Raw genomic sequence first — 27,822 nt, 5'->3', positions numbered from 1 at the left:
AACCATGGCTCCTTCAAATCTGTTTATATACTGTTCCCATCTCTGACTCAAAGATGCACTGTCCCCGTGAGGGTCAAACGGTGGTAAAACGGGCATAGACATATTGGGCTATTCACTGGATCACATGAATGTCAATACGTGGGGCACAAAAGTTACTCGGTACACACTCGGTCACCTCACCATCACACGTACGTGTACGTACCGTCTGTGCGAATTGCACCAGATCAAGACGATGGAAAAAGTCAAAAGTTCACTTTTTTGTCGAACAGTAGAGCACAAAGTGGATCCCGTCTCGTCGCCATTGTAGAATCTCGGCTTAATTGCAGAATACCCTACCATATTGTTAGTCTTCATATATTAGCCGTAGATATAGATTGTGATTTTATTATTTGCAATAACGGTGATACAGGTATTGAAGATTGTATAATGCAAGTGTTTGAATTCATTTGGTGGATGAAAAGTTGAATTCTACGCCGTTGTGTGCGTCATTGCAGCGCTGAATTTGGTGTGTTTGTTGCTAATTTGTGACAAATTTAGATGGCTTTCCTGATGGTATTTCATGCAAAATGTCTGTTATATTGATAAGCACTGATTCTTGTCCTTACCTTTGTCTTGTTTAGTGTCTGTTATAGTCATAACAGATGAATTACTTGAATTCTAAGCACATTTCAGTAATACAAAATGTCCAGCCCGTTCACAGTCCCACACACGTATTTGTTTGTACCCTGTGCCCTCTCTTACACTGCTAGTCTACTTTTAAAGACCCTATTAGAGATACATCTTGAACTAGGGTATTCAGGAAGTGAGTTTATTTATTCAACATCTTGACGTTCCGTTTCGAGCACTTACATTCTGTGCATGTGGGTGTGTACTCCCTGCCGTAGCTGGCAGTATATACCTGCGGGATATTACAGGGATGATGTTGAGCCTTGCCCGAATGAAGGAAGATTTTCTCGAGATAACGTATAGGAATAAGGAAATATAACGTATGGTAATATGAGCATAGGGGAGGGGGGGGGGGTGCTCATGCATAATCATGTAAAGTGGGAAGTGCCGCAGGAGCAGTCTGTAATTAACTGTAGTAGAGCTTTGAGGTTAACATTGACAACAACGATATAGTTTGGGTTAGGGGTTTGGAATCCAATTTTTCAAGAAGAAGAAGAAGAAATACTAAAGCTTTTGGATCGAAACATGCAGGACGACCCCTATTAGTAGATTGATGATGAATCCATCAACTAAAGACAGAGCGCCATCTAAGTCGACTATATAGATATTGCGAACTTTCATACAGAGCAATGTTTAACCATTTAACCCTCTTGTGATGATCGATTTCATTCAAACTAATATTTTATATAAAGTGGTCCAGTATGTTCTTGAGATCCAATTATAAATTTGTCAAACGAAAGAAATATTAACAGGTTTTGTTAGTTATCTCCTTTTCGGTCTGCTTACTAGTTGACTGTTTTCTTGATTAGCTATTTCATGAATTACCGACTCTATTTCCATCGCAACTTAACGATGTTAAGATGCTTATTGAAAACAAGCATTAACACATAAAAATATCTAACGAATTATGAAATAAATAAGCACATTATTTCCAGTGAACAAAACTTATTATTTGTGTCCTATATTCAAATGTGTTTTTTTAACCTTCATGGAAAGAGGATGGTTGGAAAAGCTGTGCGGGTGCATTTTAATCGAACTCTGTTTTGATTTCAACCTGCATTAGTTGTAAATGAACCATCGTTTCAATATTATTCTTTTCACTAGGTTATATCCGGAAGCTAAAAACCTAGAATCTCACCTACTTGTTTGAGCCGTATTCTTTCTGTGCCCCTTCTGATTTAGCAATCAAAGTCTCCAGGATATTCTAAGATTGAAGGTGAAGGTAGCTCTATGTATGAGTGAAATTAAAGTGAGGTATAAAGTGGCGTATCCAGACATTGATAACCGGGGGAGGAGGGGGGGGGGGAGCTCACACGGGCATCAGATGTGGGGGCGGTGGTGGTGGTCTGCGCCGATGCCATAGCTTGTTATGCTATTATGACTTGTATAGCCTGCCTCACATTCAATTGATGTTGTTAATGAGGAGGAAGATGATGATGATGATGATGATGATGATGATTCACAGCAGTTATATGGTTTAACATCATTCACAGAAATGTGATTACAATTAAATGATTTTTCTTTAGTCATAACACCAACAGGGGGCTGGGGTATTTCCAGTTATAGTCTAACTGTAGCTTGTTTAAATCTTTTGTAGCGGTTTCCTTGTTTCGTTTTCCTCAACACAAAATATATTTTTTTAATTTATATATTAATTGGTGGAGTTGAACAACTCGGTATAAGCAGTGGTTAAGTGTTCAGACATCAATAAAAGCCTGAAATAAAAGTGCTCACTATTCTGATGTAGGCCTATACTGTTTGGCACAGATATCTTAGTTGATATTAAGGTGTCAAAGAAATATATAAAATCGCTCATTTATGAGGAAACGTTGGCATGGTCGGTTGCATTGTTCCCCTCCCTTCTGTAACTCCGAGACGATACACCTGTTGTTCTTGTAATTTTAACGATCCCCATCTTCATATTTCTGGAGAGCCCTCTTTGTTGCGTATCTTGTATACGTCAGCGCTCCCCCGAAACAAGGGAAACATACGTAAAGGTTGGCCTTAAATAACGTGATTCTATATGAAGCGTCTGTGAGTCATGCACACTTTCTCAAATCGTTGGTGAACATATTTTGAGGGTTTTCTGAGCCTGGTAAGAGGACATGCACATTCAATAGAAATAACATGTAAAGTTGGCTGATGAATGAACCTCAAGGACTGGGTATTGGGGGGGGGGGGTAACCGGTATAAGGAACTCCGGCAATAGCTTGTACACTGTGCGAAAAAAAAAAAAAAAAAAAAACATTTAAGCAACGTAATAGCAATTTGTACAAAATATCAGGAAGGACAAGTCAGGCATTAGAATACAGATTAAGGGGATCATTCCCAAACTTCCGCCCATGTCCGCCGCCCTCAACGGCATAAATCTCACTTTACCATCGGAAGTTATTACCAATATTTTGATGTTTTTAACAAATCTGATTTATTTCATAAGGATATAATTTCAATGGGTGAAATATTGATCTTGCTAGAAGCGATGTGCAATCACGTTCATTTACTATATTTAAAAAATAAAAGACGCCGAGACCATCTTCTTTATAAGAAGATGAAAAATGTGATGACAAAATTCATCACCCCCCCCCCCCCCCCCCCCCCCCCCCCCGCCAAGTCTGGGAGGCATGACGATTCACTAAATCCTAGAAATCATATCATGAAAATGACGTGGGAAATAAAATTTAAGATATCAAATGATGAAAGTGATTCTGGCTGGGAGACGTTGCGGGACTCCCGATTTCCGGGGAAAATCCCACCCCCCCCCCCACACACACACGTCTAAAAGTCCTTTTTATCCGCCCCCGTATCTAAAGCCATCATCTAAATAATTACGCTGAGGTATAACGATACATAATGAAACAATTTGTTTTACTCCATGCATTCTACCTCAAGAAACCATTGCTTGGGGAAAAAACTGGATGAGCCAATTTAGCCTCCCTAAAACGAACCCATGTAATTCGTTATTGTTTAAATACGATTTGCGCTAGCATGACCATTGCCTGATTATCGCTTTAAGTATAACACGTGATGGTGTACATGCTAGCTTGTTGTCTTATTATAGGGGTGAGTCAGGGGAAGACTCGAGACAAAGGGTAATTAATTAAACCCGGAGAGGGTAGCAAGGGGGATTTAATTAACCTGGAGAGGGGTAGGCAAGGGGGTTAACTTAACCTGGAGGGGGTAGGCAAGGGGGTTAACTGAACTTGGAGGGGGTAGAAGCGTTATCGATAATGAGAACGTATGGGTTAAAAACTACAATATGTCCAAGGGAGCCAAACTTGGCGCGGCATCGGGGAGAGGGGGAAGAGTGTGGGACTTGATTTAGAAAGGTTTCCTGTCTGTATGTCGAAAGAGAGGTAATAATGTGATTCCATCATGTCCATGATTACTCATGTACAGTATTTATATATTAAAATGAACACGTTCAAGGTAATTTAGTGGTTTCGGAGAGGAAAATGTTCATATATAGACGTGTTCAAAATAAAGAGAGATTTTGTGTGACTGTGAAACAGGTGTAATGTTCGCGACATCATCACATTGTAATGACGCTTAAACACTGACGGTAAATCCTTAAATAACGACGACATAATCACAATGCTGTCACAAAACCACTGACGAGTGTCACATGATAAAGAGGGGTCAGTCACACAGAAGAAAGACAAGGGTAAGTAGAGTAAGTTCACGATCAGGACTGAGTAAAAATTACTTAATTACCTGCTCATAGATATGTATTTAGAAAAAGAAGATAAGGACAACAATTAGGAACCTACAGAACAAATGGAGACATAGCAAAAAGGAATTCGCGCAAAAGAAAAGTCATGAAGAAAGGAAAACCATAGGGATCAATAGAGAAAGAGGGGAAAATAGTGAAGACATTTACAATGTACCGACACTATACACGGTTTAAGTAACATCATACATTCCATGATATCTTTTGTGATATATCTGTATTTTATAAGAAGAATCAGAAATCACTTATTTTATGATTTCATTATGTTTTGTCAGATAAGTTCGGTTGTTACAACAAAATTAAGATACATGTTTTACATTATCTTAGAAAGAAATAAACGTAATACAGGAAAATACAATTTTAATTTATATGACAGGAGAAAAAAAGAAATATGACAATTCTCGATAATTTAAGGGATTTTTTCCATACCACCATTTTATTAATACCGATAATAACAGAACAAGGAAATACATCAACCAAATCAACATTTTGAAATTGAATATAGCAACCAGTGGAGTACAATTAAGCCAGCCATTGAGGGTGCAGTGGTGAAAGGGGGGGGGTACTGGCCATCCTATTTGGGTAGAATGCGAGAGAACAAAACAATCAAGCGAGGGGAGGGATGAAATGAGACGTACCATCTTTTTTCAAGTTCCTTTCCACTTTCGTTTCTTTCTCTCTATCTCTGTCTCCCTCCCCTCGTGTTGTTCTTGTTTGCAATTTGGTTGGGAGGCATGTGCCCCATGTATCTGTAGAGACGTCACCGATAATAACGCAATTACTGGAATTGTAACGGCGAGTTTCACGCAGTGTGTTTCTGTACAACGATCTGAATACATGCCGTCTGAGGTCCAAATTAAACGTGGGGAACAAAATTTCCTTTCTCATTTAAAGCCATCCTGTTTGATACGTCCCTGCCCTGTCGATGAACCTTTCCGATCATGTTATAGTATCGTATGGAACCAGTTTCAAGCCGCAGACAACCTGAAATAGATCCAGTTTAGCATTGCCGTTGTTTAAAGGGGTTATGCCCGTTTCACACCATACGTCATTTGCTGACGTATGCCTACGTTAGTGACTTGCACTCTGACGCAGTCATGTGGGAGTGTTATCCTACAAAAGGTGAATGAAAAAATGTACATACATTGCATTTAAATACTGGCGCGTGCGCCAATTTCTTTCATAGTCTTGATTAGTGCAAGTAGTTACGTAATCACATTAGGGACTTTTAGATTTGCACAACGACAACGTGGATTGCTACGATCGACGTCCTTTTAATGCACTGCCCTGAATGGACGTCACACGTATCAGTCCACGCAAATCTAAAAGTCCCTAATAACGCCTCGTGTGCAACGTGCTTTCAAGGTGTGTGAGGTTAAAGGTATAATCAGTTCATGTAGCTAGCTACAATTGACTGCATACGGCTAGAAATTGATTCGAAATATATCACATTTTTAAACAAAGTTAACAGACAACAAGATACAACTTGGAAACTCGTGCACCCCCACCGAGTTAAGTTTATATCGTATGCAGTAGGGAAATTATGTTCTATGCATATTGATATGATGTCTAATATGCGTGACTGGGATGTGGTATTAGCTATGAGCTGCTCTCTTACAAGAATTTCATTTAGGTCGAGGTCTAACTGTCCTTTAAATTGAAGGAGATAATGACAAGTGACAATCATAGGTATCAGTGACCCCTATTTTATGACTGACTTTAAGAATGCTGCGTCACGTGTATACTTTGCACTGAGGAAGTCCATTCCCCTGGTCCATCTCCCACCAGACGTCATACTCTCCTCAAGACGACTCGTCACCAAGGCAGCGTGTGACGATACCATCATACGTATAAATTCGCCCACATCCTTCCATTGATGTCTATCAAACTTTCTAACGTTTCAGTGTCATGTAGGTGAACAGAGGCGTACGACGGGTTTGTGAGATGCTCTCCATCCAATAGGTACGACATAATGATTCTTCAGATGGGATGGGGAAGATCTAGTCGTGTCTCTAGGCAACTTTCAAACAAATTCGATTTGGAAAGCTGGGTGAGCCCGTTGAAACATATGCCTGGTGACTACTCTGAGTTTTGAATTAAAAGATGCATGTATTTTCTGTGACAAGTTTTCACACTAGAAAATATCCAAAGTGAGTTCATATAAAAGAGGGGAGGGGGAGGGAGTCAAAGAGAAAAGAGAGAGAGAGAGAGAGAGAGAGAGAGAGAGAGAGAGAGGAAAAAGAGAGAGGACTCGATGTTGTGAACTTTACATTTTCATCACTGAAATGCTGCATCTGCATAGGATTTCTTGAGATGGCTATACCGGCCCCTTTTTTCACCAGAGTGAGGGGGCTAACGCCAACAAAACAACGTTATTTCGCCATCTAAATACGCTGCATAAGAATACCAAGTTTGCATTCAAGTACCTCCTTGCCCGAATGTTGGTGTTTAAAACATTTGGGGATGGGGAGCGGATCAGCCTAGCATCTCACCCTCAAAACATCTAGTTTTCATTAGATCATGTGACTTTTATCATTCTATTCAGCAAAGTTTACTTTCGGGTATATTTAATTTTCCAATCTCCTCGATGTAACTATTGAAATAGAATGTTCTACATCATGATGACTGGCAAGGTTGTCTCTCCACTCCTACTTCTTGATTTCCATGCTACTAAAATAACTCCTGGGGGTGTTTCACAAACATCGCCCCCCCCCCGATCTTTGAATACAAACAGCAATGATTGATGGGTGTAACGATACGATGTGTATTGTACGGAGACAACTTCAGCTTATAGCTAACATGTAGTTTAAGCTTCTACCGACCTTAACATTTGGTAGGCAAGCTTTTCCCCACTCCTATGGACTTTTTTCAAACCAAGTGATTATTCACACAATTTCTCGCTAAATTGTAAGGTTAATAGAAGTTTAAACTACGTGTTATAATTACCCCAACCAATGACAGTTTTCTTTTTTCGGCCGAGCTGTTTTCTCCTAAACAATTCTGTACGCCTGTTAGATCGGTGTATGTGTGTCTTGATCAGAGATGCACATACACAGATCTAACAGACGTACATCATTATAAATCATTATTTAACAGCTTATGTTGTGACCATGGCAATTGATAAGAATACATCTCCACTGAAAACACGATAGCAGAGACGTTCAGAATATCAACTCACAGAGATAATCAATTACCCTGAAAGAATGCATAAATGCAATAACATGTTTGATGTATGAAAGTCAACGGCATAAATAAAACAGCTATTTCAGTTAACACGCACCCTTAAACGATGTCAAATGTACTAATACAGCCTATCAGTAAGGCCGCATGTATAAAGGTCAATGATAAATTGATTTCCTCACAAACCCCCAATCAATCCCACTGTAACTTGAACGACCCTTAAATCGACTCTAATTTGACTGACTACTCGATAAGCTTTTGAGAAGTAGCTAATTATATAAGGGGTTTAAAAAGTGCGTGAGATTTAACAAGTAGCAGAAAAGAGGAGCTCGAATTTCATTAAAACTAAAGCTAACAGATGAGTTGGGTGCAATTTTTGTTTTCTAGTACAAAATTAATACCTAGTAACTATTTATTATAATCCATGCACATTGTTTGTGAGAAATATAGATGACATTCTTTTCACACTAAATATTACGCATTGAATTTCACGTTAGTCGTGTTGAAAGAAGGATGCAATGTAAACAGTAAAAATAAAATACATATATATAAATGAAAGGAAGGAAAATAACCTATACTACAGCTTTTGACAACTCTCCTGGAAATAAATACAAAATGTACATGACTACATGCATACTGTATTATAAGCTTATGATGTATAGGGAAAAATAATAATCAGCAAGATTCTTTATGACAGGAGAAAGAAACATATAAGGAGCCAAATAGTATATTAAAGGGAAAACATTGAAGGAGAATCACAATAGTACTTTAACTGATAATCATTGAATGAAAAGTAATGGCAGCTGCAACATAGATGTGACGAAAAACGGCAGGAGATTTTCATCTGTAACCTCGGCGCGGCTTATACATGGCATTGCTTCTATCATGTTGTAAACTACCGAAAAAATCATTTTGATTCAATTCAATTCCATCTCCTCATTGATGTTAGTGTATAGTGCGTTCGGCCTCTAAAGCTACCCTAAGATGATGGTTATTAACATCTGTTGCTCGATTGTCTTGAATAGATTATTCCTCTCTTTTGGGCCTCTTAAACAGAGCAAATATCGAAGGGTGTCCCTGGCTATGCGCCATGTTTTCGTCAATCACCTAAGCTACAACATGCACGTCTCTTTCCCTCTCTCTCTCTCTCTCTCTCTCTCACTCTCTCTCTCTCTCTCCCTCTCTCTGTCTCTGTCTCTGTCTCTTTCTCTCTCCCTCTCCCTCTCTCTCTCCCCCTCCCCCTCTCTCCCTCTCTCTCTCCCCTCCCCTCTCTCCTTCTCTCCCTTTCTCCCTCCCGCTCTCTCTCTTTTACCAATGTTTGTAACAGAATTATTTCGAATCAAGATACATCCATTGAGTTCCTTTTTCAAAATCTCTATAATAATGTTCGAGTGAGCAATTACTGATCATGTTGATGCAAATCACATAGAACCTTGTGCAAATATTTCAAAACATTATGTGTAACAAATGCATACTGCAATAATTTGATCCCCAATACAAACGGTTTGATAAAAGAGTCCAATTTAGAATATGCAACGTCATACAAACTCGAAGCAACAATTTTTAAACACATTTACGACAGGTTATATTTTATGCATGACGAGCTCCTTTTTTTTTTAGTGGCGACAAAAATAGAACTCTAAACGAAAAATACTAGACAACATTTCCATTCTTAATTGAAAATTGTCACTTTTTGGAGAGAGTGTGGTCAGATGGCATCAAGAGACAGACACGTGTCCGTCAAAGATACACACATTTTATTGTTTTTGTAAAGATAGCAATGAACTAATAAAACAAAAATATTCATGCCATATTACTTCTTTTAATTCTTAGTTAATATAAAAACAGTTATCTTTTCAAACACGAAATATTAAATATCTCTGGTCAAAAACCGACAAAAGGTAATGAAGACTCGGAGACAAGACGTGTCAGATCTCAAAAGACTATTCTCACCGAATGACCCCTATGTGACACAGGGGAGGGGGATTAAACCCGAGGGATGATATCACTATGACGCATCTTCACCAGGATAACTCTCTGTTGTTAGGAAGGGAGTTTGAGCAGGAAACGGCTACAGGAGACAAGGGACTATAGATTGCCAAGCACAAGACGGGGGTCCAACTCAAGCACAGCTTCCATTCCTGTCAACACTGTTCGCAACCTAAAGTATGTCTTTCAGATCCGTGGCTCTACTGTACTGGTAACAGCTATTAGAGTAGGAATCCTAGATATTTACTGAAGACAATTCAAGTGTTGATAGAGAAAGAAATAGGCAAATACATATATGGATTTACATGTCTGAAATACACACAAGCCTGCATGAAATGTCCCGGGTAGTTGTAGAATATGAGGATTAAGGTAGAGTACTAAAAGGTGATGTTATTTAAGCAACTATATTTCAGTTATGTCAGACAATCTGACAATATACAAAGTATCTGAGAGATCTTTATAGTGACAAAGCGGATAGATTCAGGAATCAATCCAATTCGGTTCCAATGGGATGACTATGTAAACGTTAAAACATCATCATCATCATCATTACTGACATCATAATCATTGGCAGGGGGAGGTGGGTTTATCAAGGACTATAGTATACAGGCGCGGATCCAGGGGGGGGGGCCGAGCGGGCCTTGGCCCCCCCCCCCCCCCCCCCCCCCCGCAAAAAAAAAAAAAAAAAAAGAGAGAGAAGAAAGGAAAAGAAGGGAAAGAGAAAGAAGAGAGAAAGGGAAAGAAAGAAGAGGAAGAAGAAAAGAAAAGGGGGAAGAAGGAGATTGGGGAAGGCGAAAGGGCCTTGCCTCCCAGGCTGTTGACCCCCCCCCCCCCCAATCAAAAAAATAAGAGAGAAGGAAGGAAAGGGAAAGAAAAAAGGAAAAGAGGAGATACTGGCGTACTGATAGGGGGGCTTGGGGGAAATCAAATTCAAACGTGGTTTATTTCTAATTCCACAACGGTGGATTACAAATAATGCTGAAATGACATAATTTCCGAGATTTTTCCTCACTTTTTAGTTGATTCCTACTTGTCAGGGCCCGAGGTACGGCGGGGATCGGGAGCCCCGAGCCCCCCCCCCCTACTTTTTTGAAAAAGTATATTAAAGAGAAATAAAATAGAATGAGAGCAAGAAAGAAAGAATAGTTAACTGCCAGTGTTGAAAAATAATGAGGCATCAAAATATGCTCATCTGACCGTGATTAATGCCTAAAACCCCTAAGCTTCCAGGGGCTCTGCCCCCTGGATTTCACCTAGGGCCCTACGGCGGGCCCTTAGATGCTCATCTGACGGTAATTTAATGCCTAAAACCCCTGATATTTTGGGGCTCCGCCCCCTGGACCCCACGCCAAATAGTGACGTGCCAGTCTCACAAAATAATAAGGTATACAAAAAAATGCTCATCTGACCTTAATTAAACGCCTAAAACCCCTGAGCTTCCGGGGCCGGCTCCGCCGCCTCGACCCCCCCCCCCCCCAGGGGCCCTAAGACGGCCCCTGATTCAGACAAGGATTAAGAGTATAGAGAACGATACAACGCATCGTCTTCTTTCTCTAATAATATAATGAAACGTCAAAGCTTCGCGCAGGAGGGGAGGGGGGGGGGGACTGAATTCAGACAAGGATTAAGAATCGAGAACGGTACAACGAATCGTCTTCTTTCTCTCATAATCTTATGAAACGTCAAAGCTTCCGCGCTTCGCGCGGGAGGGGGAACCTGAATTCAGACGAGGATTCAGAGGCGAGAACGGTAATACGAATCTTTAATGATTTAATGAAAGGTAAAAGCTTCCGCGCTTCGCGCGGGATGGAGGGGGAACTAAATTCCGATGAGGATTATTTTCGAGAACGGTACAAAGAATCGTCTATTTTCTCTAATGATTTAATGAAACGTAAAAGCGTCCGCGCTTCGCGCGGGAGGAGGGGGTTGGGGGAGAATCTAAATTTAGACGAGGATTATTTTCGAAAACGGTACAACGAATCGTCTTCTTTCTCTAATGATTTAAGGAAATTTAAAAGCTTCCGCGCTTCGCACGGGAGGGGGGAACCTAAATTCAGACGAGGATTAAGAGTCGAGAACTCGACAACGAATCGTCTCCTTTCTCTAATAATTTAATAAATCGTAAAAGCTTCCGCGCTTCGCACGGGAGGGGGTAACCTAAATTCAGACGAGGATAAAGAGTCGAGAACTCGACAACGAATCGTCTTCTTTCTCTAATAATTTAATAAATCGTAAAATTTTCCGCGCTTCGCGCGGGAGGGGAAAACTGAATTCAGACGAGAATTATTTTCGAAAACGGTACAACGAATCGTCTTTTTTCTCTAATAATTTAATGAAACGTCAAAGCTTCCGCGTTTCGCGGAGGGGGGGGGGGGGAATCGCCCCTCCCTGCACCGACCCCCCCCCCCCCGCATTACGTCACTGTTGGTCACCATTACGTACCAATATTTGGCTCGCAAAATTTCAAATTTGGGCCCCCCCCCCCTAAGAAATCCTGGATCCGCGCCTGATAGTATAGAATACAACAATCATTGCTGGATCACTTAACTGTGATTTCTTTCTAATTATCTGAGTCTGCGAGGATTTAGGAGATATAATTCAGAAACATCGACATATCTGTGTTGTGAAATTGATTCCACTATTCAAACATTGTCTGATATAACGGAAAGAGAGTGTATCTAATTCCAATGATGACTGGGTTATAATACATAGCTACGATATCTTGATCATCAAAGGATATATCATACATCATAATAATTATTTTATTTAATATTTGTTTCATCAGATACTGAAGAGGAATTGGTTTTAAATTTCAGGACGATAATTTTCAAAGGGGCATATCTAAACAACGACAACTGTTTCAATGTACTTATCTTTGTAATTTTATTTGATGCAAATAGTTGATCGTGTTGAAAAGTTGCAGCTGACGATTTGATCAGAAACGCAACAGTTTAAAACATCATGACAACAGAGGAAGCATTTCGTCATCGAAGAATTACAAAGTATTGGACAGATACCTCAAACTTTGAAATAATACAACTTGTTTGCAAACCAAAAACCTTGAACTGAGGGGGCATCGTAATTAGACAAAAAATAGAAACACACAACAGCGGTGAGTCCTGTATGGGGGCTTAGAACTGTCACACACAGGGATATTTTAGTATCGTTATTTCGTCGCAGCAAAGTGACTAATATTTTTCAAAGCAGAGCTACTTGCCAACAACGGTAACCCCCTTGCCATTCACTTCGCTGTGCTATTATTGTGTAGGGGGAGGAAGAAGGCTCGGATCCCTTGCCAGGGCCAATGGAAGCAAGCAGTGCCTTCTAATCAGTCAGATTATATCACTTATATCATATACTGTATTCGGTGTTCTGATCAAAGTTGATCTTTCAGTCTGTCAAGAGAGCGGGAAGGAGGTTTTCGTCTGCTACAATGGAATTACGAATCGTGTCTGTGCCGTGGAAAATTTGGTGGAATTTATTCTCAGCAGTCATTTTAGTACTTCAATTCAAACGTTCTTTCGGGGGTAAGGAAAGACTTTTAAACTTACCTTTATAATATTCTTGTACACTGTCTTTTTCTATTGCATTCTAACGTTTTCTTACAACAGTGACACGACAGAAAGTGCGATTACATGAAATTAACTCATTTGACTACGCAAAAATTATCATGGCTTGTAGCAATTATTATTGTTGGTACTGTTAATAATTATTCCCTTTGAATTGATTTGATTTGATAAATCATTGAATGTATATGTATTAAGATTTTCATCATGAGAAGCCGTGAAATGTATTCTTTTGACTTTCCTACAATTTCCTTTCTTTCGGGTGATCATTTTCCTCTGTCATCTCTCAAATTAATCTACATGTACATAAATAACAATTGGGAACTTTATTCTATAAATTTGGAATCATTTATACTTTTCCAAGACGCTGGCCAAGATCATTGCCTACGATGATTTTTTAGCAAGTCAATAAACGTGACATATGATCATCGACTGCATAGCCAAAGACTGTGTTATAGCCTCTCATAGGGGAATGGGGGAAAGCGGCAAAAGGAAGGGGTTGGTTAGGGCTTCTGATCCTACAATAAACACGTCACGATGATCATAATATTTTCTAGCCACGGTAGCAATGTTCGCATGTATGCTGACCCATCTGCAGTGATAACAAGACAAGTTAATGGCGACTGGGAATAACATTTATTTGTTCATGTCATCTTTGCTAATCATTCAACTTCTAAATGAAATGAATACCGTTATTGTAAACGCTACTTTGCTAGTTTTCAAGGACATAATGATGAATTGATTACGGAGCTTCATTTTACTCTGCTGGGGATTCATTATATTATAACCTCGAGTTCTTTTCTTTCAATGCAATTTCTGAGCCTTGTGCACAATAGAAGAATGGAGAATTGGCACTTTAAGATGTATTGTGAACAACTGTCGTGAAGAACTCCCACTAGAACTCCAATGTGCCAAATTCTTGACCCTTTTCACCTGACACATCCAAGGTTATAGAGGCTAATTAATGACAAATAACATGTTTTAAAGTTTATTATGTCATTGTAACAAAACTTAACTGAGAAAAACTGAAGTCTTTTTTTTTTTTAAAGTCAGATACCTGTTTTGTCCTTAGAACATGACGCTCGCGACTGGCATTAGTATCTTTGCGCAAATTACCAAAGTGATTATCTTTATTCATTGTATTCATTATATTTTGGTTAATCAAAACATCTGCCCTCCTCTTTTCCTTTATAATGAATATTATTCAACTTTATTGTATTCTCCTCCGCCACTCCTTAATGTCTGTCTGCCATCGTTGTCTCCTTTACCGCACTCTTTCTATTTATGGGTGTGGGGAGGATAGCGTTGGCTTGTCGCCACGTTTTGGGAGACATGTGCCCCTGTCAAATAGTCATGGACCCAACGTGTGCTGCCATAATGTTAACGGCAACTTCGGAGTTGAATTGTTTTATTCTTAAGGTATACAATCTGCCTGTGTGCTCACGAGATCCCTTTCACTTTCTTTAAGACATAGTTAAGAGAGTAAGACCAGGGTATGTGAGTTAAACACCTCCCTGGTAAGACAGAGAAGGCTACTTGTCAACCTCGAAGGCATAAACTGTATTTTTAAGAATAGCTGAAGAAAAACTTGCATAATCATTTTAGATGTCAAGGAGACATCAGTAAGGAAGGGGTAATAGCCGGGGTAGGGGGTTATTATAGAAATTCATGTGGTGGAAAAAATACAAAGCGATCGTGATTCACCGTCACGTGGGAGGGTGGAATGCTCAGGGAATTAAGATCAGGATGTGAAAAAAATGATGAGGGTTTCAGTTAGACAAGGGGTGATAATGAGAGGAAATACATCGGAAGGGGAAAGAGGGGAGGGAATAGGGGGGGGGGAGAGAGAGAGAGAGAGAGATAGAGAGAGAGAAATGATGAGGGTATTGAGACAAGGGGTGATAATGAGAGGAAATACATCGGAAGGGAGAGAGAGGGGAGGGCAGAGAGAGGGAGAGAGAGAGAGAGAATGATGAGGGTATTGAGACAAGGGGTGATAATGAGAGGAAATGCATTTGAAAAGAGAGAGGGGAGGGTAGATAGATAGAGAGAGAGAGAGGGGGGGGGAGAAAAGGGAGGGTAGAGGGGTAGGAGGCGAGATATAAGGTAATTCGATAGAGTCTACTATACAAATGTGACCATGTCTATTAGTATGATCCTATTCTATATAATACTATACTCTACTATATTATACTATATTATAGCATGATAAACTATACTTAACATAATTATATACCGCACCATCTATTACAACCTCACTGCAGAGTATTAAATTGATCTTTCTTTTACATTTAAACCAGTTTTGGGATTTTTATGTTGTTTGAAAGGGAGATTTCCTATTTCTGTCAATTAACATAAAACAGTTAAGACATGAAATGGACTTTCGAATCAAAACATAAAATGTTATCACTGATTTTTATAACACTTTAATCATCGGTTTTGTTTATGAAGCCTCTTTGTAGAAAAGCCAAAACGACGGACAATTGGTACAAATATTTGAAAGTTAGATTCTGCACATTCTCATTTTGAAAATAGCCTAATTTATAAGCTGTTATACTCACATTAAAGTCACTTTGATAAAGTTTTTACATATTCTTTTGATTATTCTTATTTTTTCCCCGTTTGTCATTGATCTTCAGAACTTCGTCTTGGTGGAGGTAGTACGGCACGAGAGGGCAGGCTTGAAGTTGCCTACGAGAATAACATCCAACCGGGAAAGTGGGCCTCTGTATGCGGGGACGGCTGGACCAACGAGGATGCTATAGTGGCCTGCAATGAGGCGGGGTTCCCGGGCCCTGCTGTGGCTATCAGGCATGCTAAGGAGAAATATGGAGAGAGTTACCTCAATGTCATGCTTACCAATGTCAATTGTAATCCAGGTTTGTTACCCCAATCTTGTTTTGACTACACCGTTGCCCATACAGTTGAAATACTTGTTTTCTTACCTCTTTTTCATGACATGACTGTAACAAAGCATGTGGATTATTCTTGATAATTTTGTTTACATTTGCTCGGAACTATATTGATCAATCTAAACAATCATAGAGATTGATCTATAAGGTTCCGAGAATATATAAACATTATCTTTCAAGAATAAATCATATTGTCACATTTATTCTTAAGAATTTATTGAGAAAATGTATTAATACTTATGGGCAACTTTGTATGTGGGGTCGGGGTGGGGTGCATGTTCCCCATAAAGTGTACGAAAATAAACACAAAACATAAACAAAAACAAAAGGGCGACAAGACCAAAGAGGGAGAAAGGGAAGGGAAGACGATCACAAACAGTGGGAAAAAAGGTGGGTTGCGTTTCACTTCCACACTCGGGCCCCTCAATTTGTTCCCTCGTATTCCATCTGCATAGAAAGTGCGTTGCCCCCATACTATAGCCATCTATATATCATCTGTGTATAGATGACCCCGCCCCATACCAGAGCCATCTATACAGAGTTTGGCCAACTTGGTTTCACTAGGTCACAACATGGCGTAAATTATTTTGTTTTGTGCTTGCCCAACAAAGCAGTAGTCGCCAAATTGTGTCCAACTCGAACAGGGTTGGCCAAACTCTGTGTATAGATGGCTCTGCCCCATACGATACAAGTGCTCCCTCTACAGTTGAACTTTCACTACGCCACTGCAAGGAGGTAATATCCTCCCCACCTTCCGTTTAGATTCCCCATCAATCAAACTGTATTAAAGACCGTCAACACTACTGGGCCAGAAGGGATTAGACCACACAGCGAGGTCACTGACATGTGGCTATCTCATTAACTCAGCTCTCAACTAACATAAGAAAAAGAGGATCATGGGGCACCAACAGGCACCGATTGGGGAAGTTTTCTATATAGAGGGAGCAAGTAGCTACGAGTAGGACAGTGGGGGCAAAATATCAACTTCTCGGGTATTATCAAGCAATGTATATCAATCCTTATTAAATTACCGTTTAAAACCAAATAAACAATCATTTATCATCTCCTCACATTCACATCAAAACTTACGATCGCCCCTTAGCATTAAAAATTAGGAGAAAGTGTAATGTAGTTTGCTCAGCATTACGAGCGTCTGTAGAATGACGCCTAGTTGGAATGCTCCCCAGGGAGTGGAGAATGTACATTCATTGTGTGCGGGCAAGCCTGAATCCGATAACCGAGGCAATGATATATCTGCAAAGCTCTCAGAGACATTATGTATTAAGCGCTATATACATGTATCTAAAAGCGGAATATGTATAGGTTAATTATTATAATGTGTCAATGCCAGGACATCGACACATTTCTTACAATAATCAACCTATAAAACCCTAAAAATTACAACAGCAGGCACAATCTGGTAAACCCGATTACTAATAAAACATATAACATTTCATGTAATATTATATTAACACTGCGACTGTATGGCTCCGAACTACGACCAACATACAAAAAAGGCTTAGTTCATTCATGATATTTTTTATGTACAGAATATTATTTGTCATTTGTTAGAAATTTAACCTCACTATTCAATTACTAGAAGTCATCGAGTTGGCAGAACTAAAATGTCAACCCTATAGGCGTGACATTATCTGTCATATCACATGTCGTAAGCAGACACCTTACATGAGGCAATGATGCCTGAAAAGAGTATTCAAGAGATTGACACAGAACCACAAGACCGATTCAATTTCATCAAAAAATATAAAGTTTCTTAAAATACACTGTGCAACAATATATAAGATTAATACTCGAAATCGACTCAAGTTTATGAATTAAAGTTCTTCATGAAATGCTGAACATTATAATACTTTAAAACCGATCATTTATCACTAATTATTATCCTTGTTAAGTTACGTTTTAAATGTAACTCAAAGAATAAATGTATAGGCCTAGATCGCAATGCAATCCAAAATAATCCTGGTCAATTGATTGAAAAATAAAGCAATGAGGCAAACGGTAGAGGACATAAATATGTAAATAATCAATCAATCAATCAATCAATCAATCAACAACACATTCACAAGGCCTTTTGAAAATTCATTTTGTTGTTGTTACAAACTGTCGCATATTGAAATGTACAAACGTTACAATGACTTATTACTTATTACCAAAAACATGATTTCTATATGGGATATAGTATTGAAAATTGACGTTGAGTTGATTTCTCGAAGTCTTTGTTATAAATTTAACAAACAAACAGTCAGCTGTTCAAACAAGCATTGTTACTATGCAACATTGCTTGCCTTGGAGTGTGAAAGGATTATTACTATTATCAGTGCTTTTTTTGGGGGGGGGGGGCCTGCAGAAAATCAAAAGTTTTATTAATAGATACGATTAAATGGAACGAAAACTAGCCTGTCATTAAATTTCATCAGTTTGTATATATGTATGATATACATTTCAATTTTGTACTGAAAATACTGCCAACCTTGACTTGCTTTGTATAGTTATTGCCATGCCGAAATACAACAGACTGCATTAGGAAAGGAACAAATCATACATCCATGACTGGGTTATAATTCGAATTAGCCCTGTTGAAGTAAAACATATCAATACCTCTAACGGAGCCTCTTCCCGAGTCAATTATATCATGACTCATGTCTGCAATGTGAAAGTAGTGCATTCTACTTTTTTTTCCTTTTTTTTAAAACTTTTCTTTTTTTCCCCCTTTTCCCCTTCAATTCAAATCTTTATTCAATCTGTATAAAACAATTTACAATGACAATATACAGTAATATAATGGTTTGGACCCATAAGAAGAACAAAATCTACTTGTAATCGGGGCCCTGTAACAAACAAGAACAAGATAGTGGTCATAAATAATAAACTGTAAAAGACTTGCATAATACAAGCACGCATATACATTTTGAGTGACTACTTCTTTTGATCTGTGCACTTTACAAGAAACAATTAGTCTTCCAATTTCCGATCTGAAAGTTTGATTGTGATATTCTCAGGTTCATGGTTATGTGAAAACACTACCATATTTCACTTTCTAAGCGTCATTATGCCCATGTTTCTACGATTTAAAAGCTTGATTGTGATTTTCTTCTCAGGTTCATGTTTCCGTGAAACTCTCAGGCTTATATGTTTCACTTTCTGTGCAGCTTTACGTGCATGTTGCTACGTCTTAAAGGTAAAGACCAGTTATGGTCATGCGATTGCATTGTGAAAGAAACGTTGTGGAATCGATCAGAAAAGGTTGATCATCTAGCATCTAGCATCTGCAAGGTTCTGGAATCATCAAAATGATAAGAAATTTGGCCCATTCTTCGTAAAGTTACAAGCACTATACACAGAAAGATGTATATGGGACTACCCTATATCTCTCACAGACCATGAGAGAAACAAATTTACCAAATATATGAATTAGTAAGCGGTTTCCCGGAAAATTTTTCATCATCATGACTTTGTATTAGTCAAAACATATTCTTTCACATGATTGGTAATGAGAGCTTCCATTTCATTTTTTGAAATTGGGGCGTTCCAATACTGGTCTTTACCTTTAAAGAATACTTTCAATGAAGTAGAAATATCAATTATCACATGTCTTAAGCTAATTTTAATATCTTCCTCTTATTCTGGGAAAAGCTACTTAAAGGCATCATTTAACATTGTTAAATCTGAGATGTATAGCCCTACGTGTGATCAGTGTCTTTGATATGTTATAAATGTACATAGTGACGTCTTCAAAGAATCTATATACCATTCATCAAAGTCGCCAAAATGTTCGTAATGTGCACAACACATTCATAGATGTATAATAAGTAGGGCGCCGGTGTACCATGAGCCTCTATTTACAGGCGTCTTCCTGCAGTAGGAAGGGAGCGTATATTAATAGATACACACGTGTCGTTACCTGAAAGGGGGCCGTGATGCCGTCAGTCTCCGTGCTTTACTTTACAGAGTGTCTCGTAAAAAAAGGAGAAATATAGACGAAACTATCGAGTCGACATAGTGATTTGGGAGGGGAAGGGATATTATACAATTCATAGCAGTGAGGACATTAGTATCGCCTCGACTGTTAGATTGTTCCAAAGGTACTTTGTTGTGGGTAATTTTACTAATGCCCGAACAAAATTGTGTTTATTATTTTGTTTATAAAATGATGTTTATAACATGATTTTACTAATGACCGGTCATTAGTATTTACTAATGACCGCTCATTAGTAAAATTACGCTTTAGGCAAACTAAATGCTTGGTCATGTGTACGCTCTCAACCAATCATTTGATAAGGATCCGCTTCATCATCTTATAATAATAGATGTACACATGGTTACCTGAAAGAATACCCTAATTCGTCCTTGTTTTCACGAAGTGACGGTAGTGAGGAAAATCGTAATGCAAAGTGAATACATTTTTTTTTCACTACCGTCACTTCGTGAAAACAGCGACGAATTATTTACTAGTTAGTTTCCGTATAATATAGAGTGTATATATGGTGTCTAGAAAATATAGACGAAACATTGTTCATTTATAGACGCGCTTGTCAAGCGCGTCTATAAATGAACATTTCAGGCACTGCTATGATATGGAAGGGAACGGATATTAATAGATAAACATTTGGTTACCCGAAAAGATGCTGTGATGTCAGCTTAAATGCTATGACCTACAGGGTGTCTAAAAATAAAAGGAGAAAATGCAAAATGCGTTGTGCAGTTGTCTGTCATGAGTATCTAATTACAGACGTCTTCTGGGTAAGGGAAGGGAGCTGATATAAATAAATATACACGTAGTTAGCTGAAAAGATGTCAGATTGTCAGTCTCCATCCTATAATGTACAGGGTGTTTGTATAGAATACTCTAAATACCTTCCTGACAGGGGAAAGGGAGTGGGTGAAATCAACAGAGGTGCTAGTGGTTACCTTAAAGAAAGCCATATTAGGCCTACATCAAGTACAAGGTGTCTAGAAAATAAAGGAGAAACTAGCAAGTCTATACATGAGCATATTATTGCAGATGTTTTCCTGACTGGGGAAGGAAACAGATATTAATAGATATATACGTGACTACCTGAAAGGTTGTCGTAATTTCAGTTAATATTCTATGATGTACAGGGTGTCTAGAAAAATAATATTTGAAAAAAATGTATCAACGGAATTGTACATAATTTCAGACGCCTTATTTATAGGGGAAAGGGACGGATATGGATACACGTGGTTAGTGGAAAGGATGCTGTAAGGTCAGCCTCTTTATCATAGAGTTCATCATGTACAGGGTGCCTAAAGAGAACAAGGGGAGACTAAAGACGAGATTTAGATAGTCTAGTTGATTCTGTTGTTTCCCTTTCTTCCTTATTAATTCGACGAGCTGGGCAATACTACAACCTCTATTTAATCTCTTAAATTGATTCCCCCTCTAGATAACTATTAATGAAAACTATTTACGTAGATACCTGCAACCAAATGGATCTTTAAAAAAAAAGTATTTGTTTCACTTGCTCATATTTGACACCTTTATAACACCTTTTTATCCATCTTTGTTTTGTTCCCACCCCTACAGAAGCTCCAAGTCTGCTGGAGTGTCGGAATACATCCGCTGACGCCAGACCGTGCAGGACAGGTCGAGAGGCAGGAGCTATATGTCAAAGTAAGATTTACAATAAAATGTTTAATTTTATTTGACTTATTTCTCATTTTTATTTTTTCCACATTTACTTTATAATAAACAAATAATATAAGGCTATTGCAGTATCAAAGTAAAGTAATTACGTTATAGCGTAGACGTAAATGAAACATAGAGAAGGATTTTCACATTACATATCTTCATCGTGACAGAGCTACGGAGAGGAGGGGGGGGGGGGGGGGGGGGGCACGGGGCAAGTCAAGAAACCTATCATTAAGCTCGAAGGGAAGAGTATAGCCGAGCAACCAGAGTAAAGTAAACTCTTACATACGATATTTTGCATGTCATATATAATCATCACCCATTTGTTTATATCTGATGACATGTAAAGAATAATGAATTAGATTTATAGTTTTAATGTTTCCTTGAAAACTATTTTAATTAAGTAGCGAAAGTATCATATCATTAAGTGTGGGGGATAAGAAATCATTCACTTTTATTATTTGCGTAGAATTACCTTGACAGTCATTTGTACTGTAATAAAAACGAGATTATACATGTTAAAGAGAGAGTTTAATAGTTAATTTAATGGGTGATTGCAACCCAATTAAACCATCATTCATCCAAGCTTTTGGGCCTAAGTTCACGGAAGATTTACGGGCCGTTAGCTCTCAGTTAACTGCATCGTCCATACCAAAGACTAGGTATAAGTTCCCAGCCTGTTTTAACATTGATATTTCATGCAAATAGTGTCCTGATTTTAGTAATGCTTTCATAGCAGTCAGGTAAAACAAACCAAGTAAACAAACCAAACCAACCAATCACAAAGCTGCAACCTCTGTAGTACAGAGTTGTGACTTATATCAAGTTCAAGTTGATAACAATAACATCTGTAAAGCACTTACAGATGGTATTCTGTATTTAGCGCTATTTAGATCCAGATTTATCATTATTATGATTATGATTATTATTTTTTATAATTATTGTTATTGTTGTAGTTATCATTAATATCATTATTATTGTTAATATTGTTGTTATTTGTATCATCATTATTGTTATTGTTATTATCATTATTACTATAATTATTATTTGAGTCAGATCTTAAGTGTTGAAAAGACGTGGCCTTGGCCTCATCACTGATCTTGCTTAGAATGGCCACTGTCAGATATTCACTTTCATTCTAAGAACCATTGCTTTCTCCTCCCTCATCTCCTCCCTTACAGTGCCAGGCTACGAGGGATGTTATAAGATGGTGGAGGTTTCCCTCAAGAGCGATGCCTTCATGATCAGCAAGAACATGACCCTTGACACCTGCATGGGATTCTGTATGAACCGGACCATCCGCTTCAGTGGAGTATCAGTGGACCACTGTCATTGCTGGAACTACATGCCGAACACGACAACTGAACTCATGGCTGTTGCACACCACCACTGCATCCAGCACTGCCCCGCCAACCCTCTGCAGGTCTGCGGTGGCACAAAGGGGGTCCTCAAGACGTTTGCCGTTTACGACAGTACGTTGCGTTTATAATAATAATAATAATAATACGAAACAGTTATATTAATAGCGCTTGTGACATAAAAGTTTCAAAGCGCTGTACACAAATCAAAATTATGGAAATATTTCATCATGATTGATAATTGTTCTAAGATATTCGTTGATGCCACCAAAAGTACATACTGAAATTATATATGTTTTGAACATATAATAAAGGATGCATGACAAGTTTATTAGAAGAAACCTAGTCCTCATTTCAAATAGGTCATAAATAATTATTAACGGCTTTATGATTTGGTCGTGATTTATCAAATTGTAGTTTTACTTGTTCTTCAAAATGACTTGAAAAAAGAATCTCAATTACAAATTTAATTAAATGCATAAACAAATACACCTGCCAAAATGTCGTTGACCACACCCTTTTTTCTCTCTATCGACAGCATTCGTCGGGTTCTGTAACGACCCTGGTGACATCATGAATGGATTCCGTGACAGTGATTGGTTTCAGTTTGGTTCCCTAGTAACGTTCCAGTGTGATGAGGGTTATGTGTTGGAAGGCAGTCATAATCTGACCTGCATCGAGTCAGGTCCAGGATACGACTGGAACGATGCCTCACCGATTTGTGCCAGTAAGCTCCTTATCATCACACCAATAACCTCATAACAATGATTAAATATGAAAATACAGATATAGGAATTATATAATAATAGGGAGAGTTCGCGCCTTTTTGTCCTATACGTTACAAAGCACATCTAAGAAATCTCATATTTCAGTAAATCTGATGACTGTATCAAGACGACAGCCCAATCAGAGCTTGAATCAGACAAAACATCAAATCAAGTGATATACATGTACTTATGTTGATTTATAGTCGTTATTCTATGATACAATTCAATATCATTTAGGATAAAGCTTGGACTCATCTTACAATAATATGGTCTTACATAAGTATGAATAATGCTCTTCCTGTAATTATCACTACCTCCCGCATTGCCAAGTGTCCATTATTTAACCTGGGTCGAGAGGGCCAATGTGGGCATGGTGCATGGCACAAACACCGACCCTTCCACAGTGCTTCTAAAGCTCTTTCTTAGAGAATTTGAATTGGATTCTTACAAATACCACCGATTGCCTATTTTATAACCTTTTTAGGTTTTGAGCTATTATTTCAATCTCCTTCTTCCGACCAATAACTATTTATTTTTTTGGTGACGTCTACTTCCTCAAAAATGATAGTATCAATGCCGTTTGCATACATAGTTTAGAGTATTATGAAGCAAAACGAAAGAAGCTACCAAACCCACCTAGTTTCATCAAGTATGTATCGTCAAGAAAGTAGTATACCTGAAGGCCTCGTTACAAATCGAATTAGCTTCATAAATCGTGGTCACTAGGATAAGTTTACTTATTACCGATTAATTTTCAGAATATTTGCATTTTACTGACAATAATTGCCTAGATTACCCCCTGATTATACTGACTTGTATTTAGTTTCAATGGCACAAACATGCTATAAATAGTATCAGTTTCGTATAATCAGTTCCGCAATTTGTCTAAATAACCTTGCCTTTCGGGGGTATTAAATTATTAAGTAGCAGTGATATAATCTTATACAGAACATCCAAGAATCGAGCTAAGGGTTGAGCTGAACACCCCCTCCCATCATTTTAAATAAATATAACTTCCACAGCTCACAGGGGCTATGGCATGGAGCCAATCGAGGTATTTTCCGCTCCCCTTATTGTCAAACAAAAGATACACTACTGCGGAGTGCACTTACATTTCGACTAGCGGACAATTTTGAAATTGTATGCGATGTCGAAAATATGGTACCAATAGTGTCCATTACATCCAATGAGAAAGCGCATTCAAATAGATAAAGAGTATATCGAAAGTATGAGACAAATTTCATTGAAAATAGTTATTATCACACTCATAGACTGTATTCGAAATTAAAATCTAACATTGGGAAAAATCATTATTCAAGCCCATATTCACTATAGGATGACAAGATAATACATAAGGTAAATTTAAACGATTTTGTATATTGATACGTCTTTTAAAAGCTGGAGAAACACGTTGATATTTGATTGCTCGATTTACATTCAGACATCAGCTTCTCTTGTGAGAATTGTCTCTTCTGTCTTTGAATTGAGATTATATATCCATCTATTGTTTCCTAAGTGTGATTGGTTTATATTTTCACTTTCAGGACTTATTGTGACGACACCGCCTCCTACTATGCTCACAGGAGAAGGCGGTATCTTAACCGATCTTAACGGAGAGCAGAAACTGGAAGGTAATTTTAACCTCGTCGTCAAATTATTCTATTCTTAGGGAATGGCAGGGGTCATATGAGATTTGGTGTGTAATACGACTGAAAGGAAAACAATTTATAATGGTTTTTTTTTTATATCGATGAATCGGTGTGAAAAATATTGTTTCTGGGAAATATAAAAGTGTTTCAATCTCAAAATTAGAACTGATCGTTGTTTCGTGGTTCTCTTTTGTTCTATTCAAACTCTCTCTCTCTCTCCCTCTCCCCTCTCTCCTCTCTCTCTCTCTCTCTCTCTCTATCTCTCTCTCTCTCTCCCCCCTCCCACCTCTCTCTCTTTCTCCCTCTCTCCCTCTCTCCCCCTCTCTCTCACTTGACTTAGTTGAGATCTTGTTCTGTTTTATAAAATTTTGTTTGCGTCGCTATATTTTCATGTCATCATTTTAAGGACAAACATCCTTACAACTGTATATGGAGGAGAAATATTATATAACTTTTCATGAGTATTCAAGTTTCCATTTTAATGAGGTATGAAATGATGATATTGAAGATTATCTGAAAAATGTGTTAGGTGGTAATTATTTTTAAAAAATAACGAAGTTTATAATTTGAAAGTAAATGTTACAAAAGTAATTTTGAATTTTCTACTTTTTTCTTTTCAGTACTTTATGTTGGTATTGTTGGTGGTAGTGTTGGTCTCTTGCTCCTCATCGTTATCATTGCATTCGCTATAGCATGTTGCAAATCAAGAAAGAAAAAGTAAGTACCATCTCAACTCACTCAAAGACATGAAGATAATATTGACTTTTCATCTTAAAGTACGTGTTTCCTGTATAATCATAGTAATTGTTTCCCTTTAAATCAAATTGTTGTAAAATGATAAACGAGTTATAATTGAATAAATGACAAGTCTATTTTCGACGAAAGCAGAATCGTTGCAAGCATGAATTTAGGTTGTTTTGTTTGAAGGGACAGTCGAGTTCTTGTTTACGACCGCAAATGCATTCAAAGTGCAAGGTTATTGCTCTTATTCTTATTTATGACATTTCTAGTACCCTTCTAGTGCCTAAAATTGCTATGAAGGTAATATTTTAGACCCCAAAATGTGTGAAATTTAGATTTCGAACCGAGTGGGTGGCCATGACCACGACCTCTCGATTTTGATCAAACAAAGATGAATTTGTCATTTAAACTTTCAAATTTGACACTCAGTTTTTCATTATCTCACAAAAAAATATTTTGTGTAACGCCCTCTATACCAAACCTCAATTATACCTTTGATATTCTGGATATATTAGTTGTGATTTCATTACTGCTGAGGCTATAAATGCTGATGATAACAATACTACTACGAAAACATTTTTTGCTTCTCATCATACTTCAGTTCTCAACAAATATGATTTTTTTTCCTCGTAAATCAAAGCCATAATGTGAAACTCCTTTTTGGTGTGACCCGTCAATGTTTAGTTGTTTGACATCTCTTTTTTCATTGATTTCGTGTTTATCAGGGTAAAGACGTTGATTAACGAGGACGATGAGGAAGCACAGATGAGCCGACTGAGCAAAAAGAAAAGAAAGAAATCAAAGAAAACAAAGAAGGTGAAGAAGAAGCACAAAGAGCGAGATATTGATGAGAAGGATAAAGACGAGCTCGAACTCGAAATTGACTCGGAAGACGACGGCGACAATGCAGACGAGCCAGACAAAGACGATTATGATGAGGAAGAATCAAACGTCAATGAGAACAAAGCCAATGCTAAGCTAGACGTGGGTCCTATCGCTACAGCCGATCTCAGCTATTACCAGACAGAACAGGATCAAACCAGTAAGAACAAGAACAAACCGCTTCCCTCCGCCCGCGGACAGGGACGACCAACGTCGAGCAGCAAACCGGCTAAATTCAACTTCATCGAAACAGATCAAAGAAAGAATTCGAAAAGGAGTAGAGGTGGTATGATGAAAAATGTCTTGTTTGTAAAAGGAAAAGGTGACAATGCTTCAGATGTTTTGCTCACAGATCCATACTAAAACTATGAAAGTGATAATAACTAACATTCGTAACAACGATAACGAAATGACGAAGTTTAAGTTTCTTCAGAAAAAGCAATGAAGCACACGGGTTTTCCTAACATTCTAACAAAAAAGTATAAGTCCGTTAAAAGACAGAAGGGCATTATCTCTGTTTCATACTACAGTCAAACCTGCTTTAGTGACCACCTGTCTACAAAGACCACCTGTCTACGAAGACCACTTTTTGTGTTTCCCTTGGGCGGTCGCTGTAGACAGGTTTGACTGTATATGGTTTAATCCCTTTCTAGCTCTAAGCAGACGGATTATAGCCTGAGGTATAGAAATTACTAAAATAATTATAAGACTTCT

The 27,822-nt window shown here is 38.2% G+C and overlaps 1 protein-coding gene across 1 annotated transcript; it reads left to right on the top strand.

The window, feature by feature from the left end:
* The first annotated feature begins 12,731 nt into the window (after positions 1 to 12,731).
* LOC756768 lies at positions 12,732 to 27,587 on the top strand. The gene is made up of 8 exons (XM_001196501.4): positions 12,732 to 13,089; positions 15,768 to 16,007; positions 21,607 to 21,693; positions 22,893 to 23,183; positions 23,608 to 23,796; positions 25,381 to 25,467; positions 26,106 to 26,202; positions 26,952 to 27,587. The coding sequence occupies exons 1-8, from the start codon at positions 12,996 to 12,998 to the stop codon at positions 27,469 to 27,471; spliced, it is 1,605 nt and encodes a 534-aa protein (XP_001196501.2). The 5' UTR covers positions 12,732 to 12,995; the 3' UTR covers positions 27,472 to 27,587.
* Positions 27,588 to 27,822: the final 235 nt, after the last annotated feature.

Source organism: Strongylocentrotus purpuratus, unplaced genomic scaffold (genome assembly GCF_000002235.5).
Source record: "Strongylocentrotus purpuratus isolate Spur 01 unplaced genomic scaffold, Spur_5.0 spur5_scaffold_7, whole genome shotgun sequence".
NCBI lineage: Eukaryota > Metazoa > Echinodermata > Echinoidea > Camarodonta > Strongylocentrotidae > Strongylocentrotus > Strongylocentrotus purpuratus.
Note: the sequence above shows the minus strand (reverse complement) of the source record. Positions and strands in the feature narration are given on the sequence as shown.